General features: G+C 37.4%; 1 protein-coding gene across 3 annotated transcripts in view; it reads right to left on the reverse strand.

Annotated features, from left to right (window-relative positions):
• The window catches only part of psd2 (pleckstrin and Sec7 domain containing 2), a 182,972-nt gene that overhangs the window by 81,755 nt on the left and 82,786 nt on the right, over positions 1-18,431 (reverse strand). For all 3 annotated transcript variants that reach the window (XM_072590834.1, XM_072590833.1, XM_072590832.1), the window contains 3 exons: positions 14,310-14,504; positions 10,542-10,622; positions 1,972-2,084 (listed from right to left, as the gene is read on the reverse strand). In XM_072590834.1, the coding sequence (XP_072446935.1) occupies positions 1,972-2,084; positions 10,542-10,622; positions 14,310-14,504 (389 nt within the window). The remainder of the gene's footprint in view (positions 1-1,971; positions 2,085-10,541; positions 10,623-14,309; positions 14,505-18,431) is intronic.

The raw sequence follows: 18,431 nt of genomic DNA on the forward strand, positions 1-18,431 counted from the left end.
TTGATGCTAGGATTAGATCAACCATGATCATGTTAAATGCCAGAGCAGACCGAAAGGGCTGTATTGACTATTCCTGTTCTTAATTCCTATGTTCCTGTGAAGAATCTTAACAAAAGTTTTCTGAACGTCCAAGTGTGCCACATTCTCCTTGTCTGTTCTATTAGTCACATCCTTGAAAAACTCAAGTAGATTTGCGAAGCATAATCTGCTTTTCATAAACCCATGCTGGCCTTGTCCAAACCTGTTAATGCTATCCAATGTTCTGCTATTAAATCTTTTGCAAGAGGCTCCAGCATTTTCCTCACTACTACTGTTAGATCTACTGATCTGTAATTTTCTGTTTATTCCTCTCCCTCCCTTTTTAAACAGTGGGGTAATCTGCGGGAACTGCTCCAGAGTCCATATCATTTCAGAAAATATCACCAATACATATAGTACTTCCAGGGTCACTTCCTTCAGTGTTCTCGGATGTGAATGATCAGGCCCTTGTGATTTGTTAGCTTTTACCCCATGAATTTCGTTACACCTATAATACTGATTTCCTTCAATTCTGCCCATCCCTAGACACTTGGTTCCCTAAAATTTCTAGAAGGTTATTTATGCTTTTGTGAAGACAGAATCAAAGTATGTGTTCCATTCTTCTGCCATTTCCTTGTTTGCCATTATAATTTCCCTGGTTTCTGACTGTGAGGGACCTACATTAGTTTTTTCTACTCTTTTCTCTTCACATATTTATAGAAGCATTATGATCAGTTTCAATGTTCCTTGCAATTTTATGCTCAATCTATTTTCCCTCCCTTGATTAAATTTCTTGTCTCTTTTGCTGAATTCTAAAAATCGCCCAATCCATATTGGAATTAATTCTATCCCTATTTTCTGTAAACCATGTGTAACCCTACATATTTTTTCCTCCAATTCCATTCCACTATTTGGTCTACACTATACCCCTTTTAGGATGATAGATCCCTCTTGTATTTTACCTTAATTTTTATCAAAGTCTTAAATTATTGAGAGGTATATCCTTTTATTTTCTATTCCTGTTACGCTGTCTTTAACTAGTGGATGGGTCATTTGTTTGCAGAAATAGAAATTTGGAATAGTATTGTCTAGAATCTACACCAACGCATTACCAGCACTCTCAGGTCATTATAAATATTTTATGTTTAGATTAGCTGTCTAGAATTTATTTCCTGAACAAATTGGTCCCTTGAGATCTATATTTAACATAGATTTAGCCTGATTTAAAACAAATTGGTCATTACAGAAGTTTCAGTGATTAATCACAAAGTGATTTGCCAATTATTTATGTCCACTTTGAATTGAATCACTTAGCAAATTTTCCTTTTACATACATTCTTTCATCCTAATGTTAAATCCTCACAAACTAATGCTGAATACCAGCAATCGTACTATTTTTAAATTCTTGTCAAACAAAGAATAGCTAAATTCTTCCTGTTACATTTATCTTCATGCTATGGGTTCTGTTACTTTTCTCTGTGTGTTGATTATGGTATCACATTTTCTATTTCCTCCCCTGGGATTATTTACTGTTGTTCCATTGTTTAAAGAACTTGATGCCTCCTTCACTCTCTGCACCAAACTCCCTCTCTCACAAAATTCCTGTTTCCTTTCAGCAGATTCTTAGAGCCCTGTGCACACATTACATGACACATGCTTATCTATTCACGTACTTGTAACAATTACATTTTATACAAGTACAGTAATAAATTTAATCAAGCAATACTGAATTTTAGCTGCAACATTTTGAAGTGTTCTCATTTTGTAAAAGTCATCTTCAGGGGTGTTAAAATGATTCTCAGAATTGTCAGTAAAGATATAACTTCAATCAAATAATAATCAAAATATATTGAAATATGTTTTCTCCCTTTGAAATGTATGTCAATAACCAAAGTATAATTAATCATTTAAACATATTCTCACTGTTAATTGCACTTGTGTCTATTTCTGTACCTTCAGAGTTGATACAATCGCGATTGCATTGACAGTATCTCTTAGAAAAATGAATCAGAACTCTCTCTCGCTCCTGCGTTTCACCCATCAGTGGAAAAGCTTTCAAAAATCTCCTAGTGGAAAAAGGGAAGAGAAGAACTATTTAAAAAGTCATCTAGAAATTAGAGAACTGCTCATTCAGAAAGTCTGAAAATATGTTTGCTTTTCAATAGATCATTGTAAAGATGATTTCTATGCTCTTATTTTCAACAGCAGCATATTAATTGCATATAAATGTATTCGAAGTATTGTTGAAATTTGCCTACATTTTGGTCTTATAACGTAAATTGTGCAGTCATCCAAAGAAACAAATTGGTCAGTGCACAACCATATCAAAACACAATTTTACCTAAAATTAGATATGTGAAATTGATGCCACAGTGTCATTTTACATTTTCAATTTTAAGAAGTAAATACAAATAAAATTAACACAGATAAGTGATGAGACTATTTGCATACAGGAAGTGCCTTTGATTGGAAGGGAGACCAGGAAGGAAACCTACTTATATCCCTTCATTTGAACCGTGACTCTCCACTTGGGGATTGTTCTCATCATCTACTCAAAAGAAGTAGGTTTATTTTATTAATTTTAAACAAGAAGCTAAAAGTATCAAACTTTAAGTATGAATATTTAAAGACAAGATGATATTTGAAAAGCTTTATACAGGTTGTTAATGCTTACTCTAATGATTAAAGTGACTATTACATATTCTGCATTAACCTGTCTGGTGTGTTTTTTAGTGCTGTTGAGGCTGCATTCAATCACAATGAACATAAATTATTCCATTACACACCTGATTTTGCCTTATTGATTATGAAGTGATATGGATATTGAGAAGGTGAGTCATTCACCTTAGGATATCCAGCCTCTGCCTTGCTCTTTGAGCTGAGATGGATGTGATTGGATCCTTTTCAGCTTCTTGTCAATCATAACCCTTGGATTGTATACAATGAGGCATTCAGCAATAGTGTTATCTTTGAAGTCACAGAGAGATAATTGGAATTTTTCATGCTTTATATGGAAACAGATGGTTTCACTGTAAAGGCACTGTGAATGAACTGATCATTGTGCAGTTATTTTACACCATTTTCAAATTTATGATCTAGCAACAGTCATTGATGGAATATCTGAAGGGACGTGGACCTAGGACAGTGCTCTGAGGCATTCCTTTAGCAATAAACTGGACCTAAAAGGATGTAACCCCAACAAGCACTACCATCATCAATTTTCTTTGTGCCAACCATCATTCTTTCTAATGAAAAGTTTCCCACTGATACCCACTAACATCAATCTTTGTGGGATTCTTCATGGTACACTTGGCCAAATGCTGCCTTGATGGAAAGAATAGTCACTTTAGGCAAGAGAAGTGCTGTCCAGCTGTAAATATGGTGCCCTATGCTGTATTATCCTTCCTTCTTTTCTCCTAGTTGTTCCTCTCATCAACGATCCCTTGTATTAAGAACGAGCCATTGGCTGGATGGAAGTTAAATGTTAATCTTGGTGAGTTTTCCGATTGATTAAAAGCTCTGTTTCAGCCGTGCATGCACTGGCACTGAAATGTCAAAAAAAACATATAACATCTCTCATAGTCCTATCCTTTCTGCCACATGTCACATACCACCTCATGTCCTGGACTGACCCCCAATAATTCCTTTCTTTAATTTCAGTCTATTGGATGAGGGTGTCATTGACTGGCCAGTATTTATTGCCTATCCCCAGTTGCCCTTGAGAAGGTGGTGGTGAGCTGTCTTCTTGAACTGCTGCAGTCCATCTGCTGTGGTTGACCTATATTAACATTCAGGAGAGAATTCCGGGATTTTGATCCAGCAACAGAGAAGGAACAGCAGTATATTTCCAAGTCAGGGTGGTGAGTGGCTTGGAGAGGAACTTGAAGATGGTGATGTTCCCAAGTTCCTGCTGCCTTTGTTCTTCTAGTGGCTGTGGGTTTGGAAGATGCTGTCTGAGGATCTTTGGTGAATTTCAGCAGTGCATCTTGTAGATAATGCATACTGCTGCTACTGAGCATCAGTGGTAGAGGGATTGGGTGTGGTGCCAATCAAGTGAACAGCTTTGTCTTGAATGGTGTCAAGCGTCTTGAATGTTTTGGAGCTGCACCCATCTCAACCCATGGGGAATGTTCTATCAAAATCCTGACTTGTGCCATGTAGATGGTGGACAATTTTAGGGAGTCAGGAGGTGAGTTACTAACTGCAATATTCCTAGCCTGTGGACTGCTGTTATTAGCACTGTATTTTTGTGGTGAGTCCAGCTGAGTTTCTGGTCAATGGTAGTCCCCAGGATGTCGATAGTGGGGGTTTGGTGATGGTAACACCAATAAATGCCAAGGAACAGTGGTTAGACTATCTCTTATTGGTGATGGTCACTGTATTTGTGTGGTGTGAATATCACTTGTCACTTGTCAGCCCAAGTCTAGATACTGTCCAGATCTTGCTACATTTGAACAAAGATTGCTTTAGTATTTGAGGATTTGCAAATGGTGCTGAACATTATGCAATTATCAGCAAACATCTCCACTTCTGACCAGATTATGGAAGGAAGGCGTTGATGAAGGAGTTGGAGATGGTTGGGTCTAGGACACTAGGAGCTCTTGCAGAGATGTCCTGGAACTGAGATCACTGCCCTCCAACAACCACAACCCCCTTCCTATATGCCAGGTATGACTCCAGCCACAGCTTGCCCCTGATACCCATTGGTTCTAGTTTTTCTAGGGCTCCTTGATGCCACACATGGTTGAGTACAGCCTTGATGTCAAGGGCTGTCATTCTCACCTCACCTCTGGAATTCAGCTCTTTTGTCCCTATTTGAACTTGCTGTAATGAAGTCATGAGCTGAGTGGTCATGGAGGAACCCAAACTGGGCACCACTGAGCAGGTTATTGCTGAGCAGGAGCTGCTTGAAAGCACTATATTTGACACCTTCCATCACCTTACTGATGATCAAAAATAGACAAATGGGATGGCATTTGGCTGGGTTGTCCTGCTTTTATGTACAGGCCATACCTGAGCAATTTTCCACATTGTCAGGTAGATGCTTGTGTTGTAACTGTACTGGAAGAGCTTGGTAAGGGGAGAGGCAAGTTCTGGAGCACACATCTTCAGTTCTGTTGCCAGAAGTTTGTCAGGACCCATAGCCTCTGATGTACTTAGTGTCACCCACCATGTTTTGATATCATGTAGAAGGAATCAAATTTGCTGAAGACTGATATCTATAATGCTGGAACCCACTGGAGGAGGCTAAGATGGATCATCCACTTGGCACTTCTGGCTGAAGATAGCTGCATTGCTTCAGCCATATCTTTTGCACTGTTGTGTTAAAGTCTTCCATTATTGAAGGTGGGAATATGTGTGGACCGTCCTCCTCCATTACATTGTTTAACTGTCCACTATCATTCACAACTGGATGTGGCGTGACTGCAGATCTTAGATCTGAGCCTCAGTTGTGGGCTAACCGAGCTTTGTCTAGCACTGTTTGGCATACACGTAGACCTATTTAGTAGCTTTACGAGGTTGACACCTTATTTTCATGTGTGCCTGCTGCTGGTCCCAATACGCCCTCCTGCACTCTCATGTTAACCGCCATGTTAGTCTATGCTTGGTGCCCACAACCCACAACTTCTCATATACTTCATGCCACACACACCCTGTTCTCCTTATTCCCTCAATGGCAACTTTTACTCCTGCAATCATTTACAGTACCCTAATACATTATGAACACAGGATAATAGTTGGTTATTTGACACTTTGAGCCTGCCATACCATTCAATAATATCATGGCTGAGCAGAGTTTAACCTTGACTGTATATTCCTAATAATCTTTTATCCCTTGGTCATCAAGAATCTATCTACCTCTACATTGCAAAGATTTAAATGGAATTCTAAAGACACACAATGTCTGGGGGAAAAAATGTTTCCTCATCTCTGTCTTAAATGAGTGACCCTTTATTTTTACACTATGACTCCTAGTTATAGATTTTCATAAAAGAGGAAATAGCCTTTTGACTTTAACATAGTCAAGTTCCCTTGGATTCTGCTAAATTCCAGAGGATACAGGCCAAGCCTGTCTAGCCTTTCCTTACAAGACGAGCATAAAGCAAAATTACATTATGCCATTGTAACCAATACCCAGAGCCCTCCATATCCTTCAATCGAACTCATGCCCATATACTCACATCATTGTACCTTCATGGCATCTACGACAAATTAGTACCAGCTATTCCAATACTTGTTCTCTCCCACCCAACACACTTTGTCCCGACCACACCAACTTTGCTTAGTATCCAGACAGGTCTCAGAAGGTGATCAGATAGAATAAAAATCGAAATAAGTATTGTAGATTTCATTATAGAGTCATAGAGTCATAGCCATGTACAGCACAGAAAGTGACCTTTTGGTCCAACTTATCCCTGCCGACCAGATATCCCAACCCAATCTAGTCCCACCTGCCAGCACCTGGCCCATATCCCTCCAAACCCTTCCTATTCATATACTCACCCAGATGCCTTTTAAATGTATCAGCCTCCACGACTTCCTCTAGCAGCTCATTCCATACATGTACCACTCTCTGTGTGAAAAAGTTGCCCCTTCAGTCTCTTTTATATCACCACCCTCTGTCTTCTACCTTTGAGCCAGTTCTGTATCCAAATGGCTAGTTCTTCCTGTATTGCATGAGATTGAACCTTGCTAACCAGTTTCCCATCGGAAACCATGTCAAATGCCTTACTGAAATCCATATAGATCATGTCTACCGCTCTGCCCTCATCAATACTCTTTGCTACTTCTTCAAAAACCTCAATTAAGTTTGTGAGACATGATTTCCCATGTAAAAAGCTATGTTGACCATCCTTAATCAGTCCTTGCCTTTCCAAATACATGTATATCCTGTCCCTCAGGAATCCCTCTAACAACTTGCCTGTTGAACAATCATTCAAAAGCCTGCATTTACAAACCTTTAGGTACAAAATATTTTGCAAGAACAAACATTTCATTCAGGCGTATGATCCTTTATAACAGCAAACATTGGAATTCATTAATGGCACCACTTGGAACTACCAATCAACATGTGAAATAATAGGCACCTCACTGAGACAATCAATGGTTGTGCGATCAGCCGTGCAGTAGCAACTCAGTAATGGAAACCCTTAGGTTTATATCAATAGACATAGTGAAATAGAAAAATAAATTCCACGCATTTCTTTCAACTAATTAAAGGCAGGACTTTTAAAAGCCTTAACATTTGGCAGCTTTCCTTGGCAGTTACTTTTGATAGGATCTTTTGATGGCTTATCTTAAAAGTTGTTTTTGAAAATTTGGACAGTTGATGTTGAGATGTCTAGAAAGCTTAACAGTTAATGATTTTGTGTACATGTTATGCTCATTCATGCCTACCTTTAAACATTACAAAGAACACCTTACATCTCCCAAACATGATGTGGGATTATATTCAATAGAATGCCTTATTTCTCCCCATTAGGCACTTTTGCTTTCCAGAGAAACACACAAAGTTCAGACATGCTCTTGAAGGTCCACATTATACACTTAATGTTTCACAATCCTGAACTACCAAAGTATACAGGCATGGATGGAGTGATGTTTAAAATAGCAAGAGGTTCCCAAGAACTGCGCACGTATAAATCTTGATCCAAACTAGTTTCTGACCCCAGGAAACTGAGATGTGCCTTATTCTGGAACAGTTATAATGTCTGTGTTCATTCAAGGTTTTTGGATCAAATGATAAGCTTTCCATCATCACCAAAAGTCAGGCCAGAAATACTGAAAGGAATCAGATTCAAGAAGCAGTGATTGGCAAAACATAATAGTACAGACAATGATGAGATACTTAAATGGTGAGATATTTTAAATAAATGGGAGAAACTATGGTGAGACATTGAAATGGTAATGTAAAAATCATCCTGTTCAAATTCCAAACAAAGCCTAGGGCTGGACTTTAAATCCATGGTCAAGAGCTGGATAATCAGATCATTTATGGGTCCTGACCCTGTAATACATTAATATCATGACGTGATTTTTAAAGGTAAAAATGCTTAATGGGGCGTAAGGCTTGTGTGGAACCCATTTATTGAAGTGGGCCTTGAATCAGGACTAGCTCTGAAGATAATTTTCAAGGGCAGCTTACAGCCATGACTAGCCTTGCTATGCTTGGAGGAATCGGGCAAGTAGGAAAGCAGAGGGCCAGAGGCCTCAATGTCCAAGTAAATGGTCGAAAACCCATTCATTCACTACTTAATCCATTCTTCTCAATCAATGGCAACTTGTGTGCCACTACATGAGTCCCGAGGTTTGAGCCTTTCCTGAACAATACTTTAAATCATCAGCCCCATAAAGTAATGGTTCTCAACATTGCTCCCAACAGCTGTGAACTAACGTGTTCCGGCCTGTTTGTGCCTCTCATTCTTATAGTGAAAATGTGATTCTACCTCTCTTCTGCCTGGTAAATAGTTTTCAGTTAGCTTACCAGCAAGATAATTGGTGTTGTATGCTTTGCTGACAGTTATTCTAACCCTCCCTTTACAAATATTAGCAAGTCTAGAGGTGTCAAAAACCTGACGTGCTACTTTTAAGTATACCCAGAGCACCCCCACCCTGATATGTGACTGAAAATCTAGTTCTGCATGTTTTAGTAATGAACTGAGGTCTTGAAATAAGAACTTTTAAAGAAGGCATTAACATTAACTAAAAGATAGCTCAATTGATAGATTTAAACATTCAGCAATATATACCTTTTTAAAAATGTTTAAGACCATCGAAATTCCAGTTACTGCAAAAACAAAATATTTTTGTTGACTCAGCTGGCTCATGAATAACCATGATGAAAAATGGCTTACGGTGGTAATTCTGATAACAAATATTTACATCAACAATTTTAATGCTAAATGTTGACACAAAAAAAATCAAAAGATTTGCTGGTTTGTGCACAGAAAAATTAAAAAGCTGTTGGCAGTATGGCAGTTCTAAAAAATGGTGTTTAAAAACAAATGCAATAGGAGTGAAGAGAAACAAAGATTATGACAAAAAAGGAAATAACAGAATTGCAATGAATATAAACAATGCACAAGGAAATTTCCATCAACACTCTAGACTGAAAAATGTTCCTCCATTTTGAAATGCCTATAATTTTAATTAAAAATGGCCAAACCTAATGACTTGATTTGATTTGATTTATTATTGTCATTTGCACCTGGGTGCAGTGAAAAGTTTTGTCTTGTGTGCAGTACATGCAGATCGTACCATACAAAGTGTATTAGGGTACTAGAACAGAGCGAATAATACAATGTTACAGCTGCCAAGAAGGTGCCCAAAGTGCAAGATTAACATTAAATTTAAAATTTGAGAGGTCCATTCAGACGTCTAATAGCAGCGGGGAAGAAGCTGTTCTTGGATCTATTTGTACATGTACAGTATACAAACTTTTGTATCTTCTGCCCGACAGGAGAGGGTGTAAGAGAATATAACTGGGGTGGGAGGGATCTTTCATTGCATTGGTACTTTCCCAAGGCAGCGTGAAGTATAGATGGAGTCAATGGATGGAAGGCTGGTTTGCATGATGGACTGTGTTGTGTTCACGACTTTCTGTAGTTTATTGTAGTCTTGGGAAGAACAGTTGCCATACGAAGCTGTGATGCATAGATAGGATGCTTTCTATGGTGCATCGATAAAAATTGGTAAGAGTCCTTGTGGACAATGAAAACATTATCAGACTAGCATTTTAAACTGCTTAATATAGTGCAGATAAAATTTGAAATGGGGTGTGGAATTTCCTTTTTACAATTCTGGCATAAACTGTGCATAGAATTGCACACGCTTTGAAAAGTATATTCTGTGTCCTGCAACCTCCCTAAATGTCTATGCAAACGTATATTGTTAAATGAAGAAGCTGCCAAGGAACAGTGCGTATCAAGCATTATTTTAACACATAATGCTTTCAACGGTACATTGGTAGCATTTCATTCATATAGCTGAATTTACAGAAAACAGCTTGCTGTAGAGAAATTCATATTCTGTGTGCAAATACTTTTTCTACCTAACTCTTTAGCCTTTTTTTTGTATGGTTACTGTTCAGTATCATTACTGTTTGCTGCCCAGTAGAGAGTATTTATCTCTTCAAAGCCTTGCATAATTTTGAAGACACATCAGGATCATGGACACTCAAACAATAATGGAAAAAATTAAATTGTAATTAAAACCAAAATAAAAGATCCATTCTGCCCACCTATGTTAAGAAGCATTTCTCCATCAACATACCAAAATTATTGTCATTATACACTATACCTATAAATAATAAAGTAATCATTTGAAAACATTAAAGGCTTCACAATATATTTAGAAATAGTGCAACTTAAGTGCAACCAAAATCTTATTTTTAACAGCATTAAGGCCTTTTTAAATTAACCTATATTAAATTAATCAGTATTTTATTAACAAAACATATTTATCCTATTTCTATTGGTTTTAAATACATATAGCCCTTTTTGGATCTTACAACTGTTACTCACCTCAATGCTTTATCCAAAGTCAAATCTGTGAAGTCAAAGAAACTAAGATATTCTTCAGCCACCAGCTTGCTGAAATCATTGCTACAAAAGAAAAAAATACCAAATTCCAAAATTAAGGGAGATCTTATGTTGCAGTCGTAGTGTTCATATTTCTTATCCAAGCCTTCCACGTTCAAGTCCCACTAGGACTTGTGGTTTTGAAAGGAGAGTTTGTAATGTGGCCCAATGGGCTAATAATCCGCCTGAAATTGCTTCCACCAGTTCCCCAGTGCTTCCCAAAGGAAGAAAAATATGTGTGTGAAGTTATACTGAAAAATAAATGAAGATACAAAGTTTTGTCCAAACCCCATATGGAGTACTGTATTCAGTTTTGGATGCCTCATTTCAAGAATGACATTTTGTAATTGAGAGTATGGTGCAAGTTTATCAGATGGTACAAGATTGAAATATGTGTGTCTTTCACAACATTAGTGAATTTCAAAGTGCTTCATAGCCAGTTATGTAACAGTTATGTGTAGTCACTGTCGCAATGAAAGGATTTTATAAAAGCAAGATCCCATAAATAGTAATTTGAGAATAACCAGTTCACCTGCCTTATTATGTTGATGGAGGGATAAACATTGGTTAGGATGTTCGGGTGAACACCCCTGCTCTTGAAAACAATTCTGCGAGTTATTCTACATCCACTTGAGAGGACAGATGAGGCTTTGGTTTACTGTTTAATCCAAAAGAAAACTGCAATGGCAACAGTGCAGCATCCCTTAGCAATGTTGTGGCATGTCAGCCTAATATTATGCATAAATCTATGAAGTGGGCCGCGACCACTTCTTACGGGCACGTTTTAAAATGCAGTTCACCTAGAATCTCAAGGATAGTACTTCTATCCAAGCTCCAACATAGAGCAAGAGAGAGAGGAGTAGCCTGAAGCAGATGTGAGGAAAGCTTGTTTCCACTCTCTATGCTGATAGCTAAACATAATTGCCTTCTTCTGTCAGATTTCCAGTAAAGATATTCCTAGTGCTTCTATCTGCTCTTCTGTAGACCTGGTCTCTGTTCTGAAATCTCAGAATTTCCCATCACCCTCCCATTACCTCCCACCAATACAGAACTGTTAACAGTGTTGCCCTCCCCTGAAGATATGATATAAGCTCTTTCAATTCTTTTCCTACATGCTACTTCTCAACTTGCAACCAAAGAGTTTTGGACAATTAAAGGAAATTGAACACAATTCTAACTAGTTTAGTGTAGTTTCCTTCAGTGTAGTTTGCTGCCAATTGCTATACCTGCTCTATGGCAATGAACATTTTATGTAAAAGAGTTAAACGAAAAGCACAGACTAAATAATCTTAGTGGGGCTACAGTACAATGGCCATATTACCCTTCAGTCTAAACATCTTAAACTTTGTTTCAACATTTAAAATTACTCCTGCAGTGCTCTCTTCGTGCCTCCATGTACTATATATTGATTTAAGGTATATTAATAGATGTACCAAGTGGATGAAGAGCCAGGAATCAGAATTATTCATAACAATCCATATATTATTGTTTCTTGGTGGGTAACAACATAATTCAAAATATTGTTAGGATGATCAAATACTCTGCTTTTAACTTTCCAATCTGTTCTGGCTATATTCTGCTTCAATATAAAAGAAAAATAATGCTATTTTATCTGTTCTTGATCAGAAAATTTTATTTAAATTTAATCAGCATGTTTGCTTTATCTTAAGAAGAGAAAACTCGTTTACCACCATCACTGTTCTGACTTAGCACTGATCTCACTCTTTAAATGTTCCAGCCCCACCTGCTACACTTCCCCACTGTTCCTCACTCAGCTATGCTTCATAAAACGAACAACTGGTTAATTTTTCTTGCTCCAGCTGTTGTGATTTCTCACTGTGCTAAGCCCACCTGTTATTTTCAAGTTACTGCTTTCCTCTTTACAGACCCTTCTCTGTCTTCTTGTCAGCTTCAGAGTCCTCAAATTATTAACTCATATTTATAATCTAAGTAGTTTGATACCAAATTTATATATTTTATATATTATAAATGTATATATTTTCTGTTACCTAATCACCCATAAAGTAATGGTCTATTATGCATATCCAGTCTTAGGTACTAAATCTATGAGGTTTGAGGGTAGAATTGCATGATAACCCTCACCACTAAGAATAAACCTATTTGTGTGATTGCAATTTCCCTGCCTAATATAACAGCCATTACAGAGGAACTGTGTCTCAGTGTAAATGTAAAATTTCACTTTTTCCATTTAATTTCTGAGATGTGACCAACCTTAATAAAATTCTCTCTCCCTCTAATTTTTCAAAGACATTGAGCTTTTTATTGGCAATAGTCAGACAAACATCTGTCATTTAACATAATAATTAATAGTGTGGCAAAAAGAAAGCTAACAACTTTAATTTTGTGTCTAAATGGATTTTGACTACTATGTGCTAGAAATGCTCAGCAGGTCTGGTAGTATCTGTGGGAAGAGAACAGAGTTAGCATTTCAAGTCAAATATTTTTTTTTCAGAACTGCTCTGAAGAAAAGTGATATTTGATTTGAAACATTTACTCTGCTTCTCACACCATAGGCAATGTCAGATGTGCTTATTATTTTCTCTGTTCTTATTTCAGATTTTCAGCATCTGCCATATCTTACTTTCATTTTTGGTTTGTAACAGACTGGTCTCAGTTCAATAACAACAGCTATCCTCACAAAAACTGCACAGAATAACACACAGGGGTATCCAATTTACAAATATCCAACTTACGAATGTTTGTACTTACAAACATGATCTCATACGGGGATACAATTTTAAAGATCCAATAAATGAACATTTCCTGTACCTACAAGTGGTGACCTGAGACCATAAGACAAAAAACATTTGAGCAGAAATTAGCCAATTGGGCCCATTGAGTCTGCTCCGCCATTTGATCATGGCTGAGAGGTTTTTCAACTCCATTTTCCAGCTTTCTCCTTGTAACCTTTGATCCTCTTGGCAATCAAGAATTTATCTATCTCTGTTTCGAATATACACAATGGCCTGGCCTCCACAGTCTTCTAAGGCAATGAATTCCACAGATTCACCACTCTCTGGCTAAAGAAGTTTCTCCTTATATCTGTTCTAAAGGGACTTCCCTTTACTCTAAGGCTGTGCCCTCGGTTCCTCATCTCTCCTGCCAATGGAAACATCTTCCCAATGTCCACTCTGTCCCGGCCATTCCATATTCTGTAATTTTCAATCAGATCACCCCTCTTCCTTCTAATTATATTGTCCTGCATTATGTTCCAACTTGCCTACAAACTGATTTACAAGTGGACTCAAGAATGGAACCCATTCGCAACCCGGGGACATTTTATACTTTTAAACAGTTAAATAAGGTCAGATTGCTATTCTAAAGTTAAATTACTGCATCTGAAGAATTTAACTTTAATAATTACCAACTTGGAAACTAGGCAAGTAAGTAGACTCCATATAGTTTACCTCAGTATACTCTGTGTTTAACTGAAGCAATGGTCAGTATGAAAAAGTGGCACAGATTCTTATTATAGCTGTTTCTGTCCAAATTAAACAGATCATTTAAGGTACTATAAACAGTAACTTAGAAATTGACTTTAATGCAAATAATTAGCACTTATGACACATGCAAACAACCCACTCACAAATGAATATTAATGATGCTTATCTATATTCACATATTGATTTTGATACTTGGCAGAAGTAGCTAATATTCAAAAGAAATCTCCAGAAATATGTGAAAACTTACTTCTTTCCAAGGTGCCGTGCCACATCACATCTTTTAAACCCTTCGAGATTGTATAGTCTTTTGGCGAGTCGTTTTGCAGGATCCAGATCCGTTTTGCAGCCATTAGCTAAAGTGTCAGTGCTTCCATGTTCAAGCTGATCCGTACTGTCCATTTCAGAATCAGAATCAGATAGGGCTTCCTTAAAATTGGCATCACTAGAATCAAAATACAGAGAACTTAATTTGCACATCTCCAATTTCAAATAAAACAAAGACCTGTGGATGCTGGCGATCTGAAGCAAAGAAAAACAGAAATTGCTGGAGAAACTTGGTAAGCCTGGCAGTATATATATATAGAGAGAACACATTGTTAACGTTTTGAGTCCAGTGGTCATTCGCTGTTTTCCCACCTCAGAACTGTGATGGCATGGTGGCTCAGTGGTTAGCACATAGTGTTCAGCGATGTGTAGGTGAGGTGAGGGTAAATGTAGGATCATAGGGGAGGGGAATGGGTCTGGGTGGATTACTCTTCAGAGGGTTGGTGTGGACATGTTGGGCCGAAGGGCCTGTTTCCACACTGTAGGGATTCTAATTAACTCTGCATTTAATGATTTTTTTTAGCAAACTGGCCACATAACTAAACAAAACTGAATAGAAATGGTTGAACAATGAATGCAGTATTGTCATAAACAAAAACTACTTTACAGACACTTAATAAATTTGAATTAGGGCCCTCTTATGGCAAAGCAGTAGTGTCCTTATCCCTGGACCGGGACGCCCAGGTTCAAGTCTCACCTGCTCCAGACGTGTATAATAACATCTCTGAACAGGCTAATTAGAAAAACAGGTTAATAAAAATAACAATTTATTATTACTTACAAGGCACAGCCTTTGAAAGAATTATGTATATATACAGTCTGTGACTTGTTTGTTGTATTAATTTGAGTTTATATAGTGCCTTTAAAGTAGGAAAAGGTGAAAAAGGTGCTCCAATGGCACAACCAGACACAACTGATACCAAGCTGAAGTAGGTGAGGTTGGAAGTGGAAATATCAGGAGTGATGACCAAAAGCTTAATCCAAAAGGTAAGCTTTCAGAAGGGTCTCAAATGAAAAGAGGGTACTGGAAATGTTAAGGAATTTAAGGAGTGGACTGCAAATCATGGATCTAAGCAGTTGAAGGCCCAGCATGAACATTTGGGTTAAAAAGACTAGACAATTCAGAAGAGGCCAGTGTTGGGAGAATGCCATGTCCTTATTTGTCTATGATGCTGCAGCACGTTTTATATATACATAGGCAAACAAAGCAGAATAACAAAAAAAAATAAATCAGAGACATTGTAATACCAGAGCCAATGTTGTTTGATAGCAACAGAGCTTCTAGTGATAGTTGCCAGATTAGTGATTCGGCAGTTAATAGGATAAGGTTGAGGCAGAGGTATGTAATATTTAAACTTGTAAGTAAGTAGTCATGTAGTTGGAGATGATGTTGGATTAGTTACTCTGGAACAAATAGAATTCCAAGACTGCTTGCAATCTTGTCGAAATGAAACAGTGGATGGAAAAGCTGATGGAGTCTGTAAAACGATTTTGGAATTTATGGCAGTGTACTCCATATTAAATTGAAGGTGATCATGGCTCATTCAAGACCAAATGACAGTCAAACAATCTGAACAATGAATCAAGATGTCATAGAGGGGAGAGAGTTGTGTGGTATTGCCATACATTTGTAAACTGAAAACATGTCTTCAGACAATGCTGCTAAAGGACAATATTCAGAGCAGATGAGAAGAGGTGATGATTAAGTATAAACATGTGCAGTTCCTAAGCGAAACGTAAAACAGTTTTTGTAACTGTGATCAAAAATCACTTTCAGAACAAGCCTCAATTCCACAATAGGCTTTAACCAGTAATGCAATGGAATACCTCTTCCAAATTCATTCAGAAATATCTACAAATTATTTTCTGGACAATTAACTGTTTAAAATTTCAGTGGGGACAATATAACCGGAATGAAATAATAGACTTTTAACATTAATGAAATAATATATTCTTTCGAGTGAATAGTGAACTAAATCATTTAATTGACAATCTCCTCTTATAAATCAATTCAGTTCTGAAATAAATTCACTAATTGAGAGACTCAAATAAAAAACTAATAGAATGCACTCTCTAATTAAAATATGAAATGTTTTAGAAGTTAAATCTCACCTGAAAGTAATCATTATCGCTAATTCGGAAATAAGGAAAAAGGATTAAAATAATGGTATAGATTTTTCTGATCTCAATTATGTGAAACCACCTATTACAATGCTGATGCTACATAAATTTGTGGAGTTGGAAGCTTGCCAAAGGGCAATAGGATGCAGCAAATTAAAACTGAATTGTCTCATATGGACTTGATATGTTTGAAGTCATTTATAGCCTTTTCAAAGATTGTATGGATCACTTATAATCCTTATCTTTCAAATCCCTTCACAATTTCAGCCCATATTCTCCAAGCATAACTGAAAACAATGGTTCAGGCAGCATCTATGCAGAGAAAGCAAGCTAGTGTTTTGATGAAGGTTATTCTTCCTCATTCAGCTCTTTCTGGACCTTCACCAGATACTATTTCCACCCGTCTCTCCTGAGATACACAGACAAGCTAACTCACTGATTTTTCTCTGATTTTGACTACTTTGAAGTTGCTTAAACAGCTGAAGATTTCTTTCTGTCTCTCATGGTCTGAGGATTTCCAAAAGCTAAAACCTGCCATTCGGCTGGAATGAGCTTTTTCATCTGAACAGATTCTGCTTGTGCCACTTAATGTTTCCTTATGCCTTTTTTTCTCTGGGAGATGAAAAGTCAAGTCAACAGTAAGCAGCTATTATCTCACCAGGGATTTTGTGGAGTCACTTAGATTAAGTCACATAATCAATTGGAACTGCTACTATCAGCTCATTGTTCCAAATGACTTTTGACCCTTTCTTGAAAGAAAATGATTTGACATGCACAAACACTGAAAACTAAAAGTCTATATACCCCTACATTATAACCAAACTCCCAAATGGTAAGAAAATATTATTAACTTTCATCACATGACCAACTTTGTCTTGCTGCACCTTCATGTCATTTGGTTCTACCATCGATGACAGAGCTTTCAATTACATTGATCATACTCTTTGGAATCACCTGCTTAAACCCTCTTCCCTTTCTTTCCTCCTCCTTTAAAGGTTTTCTCAAACTCATATTTTCAAACAAGTTTTTTAAATCACCTCTCCATAGCATACTGACCACTCAATCATTCCTCATTTTAATTTTTCTCTTTTCTATTGTTATGGATGAGACCAGACCCCTTTGAAATTTTTTAAGAACGTAGTTTAGATTGGAACTTTTTCTTATTTTAAAGGCAAATGTGATGTGTCTGTTCCAGATACAATGCGACTGGTCAAACTATTCGACATTAAGCAAAAACACAACATATTTAAACACTACAGTTAAAATACAAACAAAAGAAAGAATTCTATTGGAAAACTTAACCAAATAATAGATATAGTAACTATTGCTAATTAACTGTTCCAGTATAGAAACATCCCATAAACACACCCTTTGGCAAAAAGGTAAATTCAGACACAGATTCTCACATGCAGTGCTCCAATCCAGGAAGGAAAAAACATCAAGAGAAAATCCAGGGACAGTAGTAGCCAGGAGATGTTCACTGAAGCTTCCAACCTTGTTGACACCCCAATAGCTTCTGATGCTGTTGAAAAAACTAAAACCCAGAAATATGGATTTGCAAGAGTTGGCCACACCCATTCAGGCTGCATTAAAAAAAAACCCAAGGCCTCTTAAGCTATTTATATTACTCCAGACTGCTTGGTACCTCTGCCTTACAACCTCGCTTCAAAAAAAAGGACAAAATGACCTTAAAAGCAACAGCATTGTCTTACTGTGAAAAGTTAGGAACACTTTCTATACAAAGCATTAGGGACCTGGGTTCAATTCCACCCTCGGGTAACTGTCTGTGTGGGGTTTGTGCATTCTCCTCATGTCTGTGTGGGTTTCCTCTGGGTGCTCTGGTTTCCTCCCACAGTCCAAAGATGCGCAGATTAGTGTGGACTGGTCATGCTAAATTGCCCTGTAGTGTCCAGGGGTGTGTAGG

Source organism: Chiloscyllium punctatum, chromosome 20, assembly GCF_047496795.1.
Source record: "Chiloscyllium punctatum isolate Juve2018m chromosome 20, sChiPun1.3, whole genome shotgun sequence".
In the NCBI taxonomy this organism is placed as follows: domain Eukaryota; kingdom Metazoa; phylum Chordata; class Chondrichthyes; order Orectolobiformes; family Hemiscylliidae; genus Chiloscyllium; species Chiloscyllium punctatum.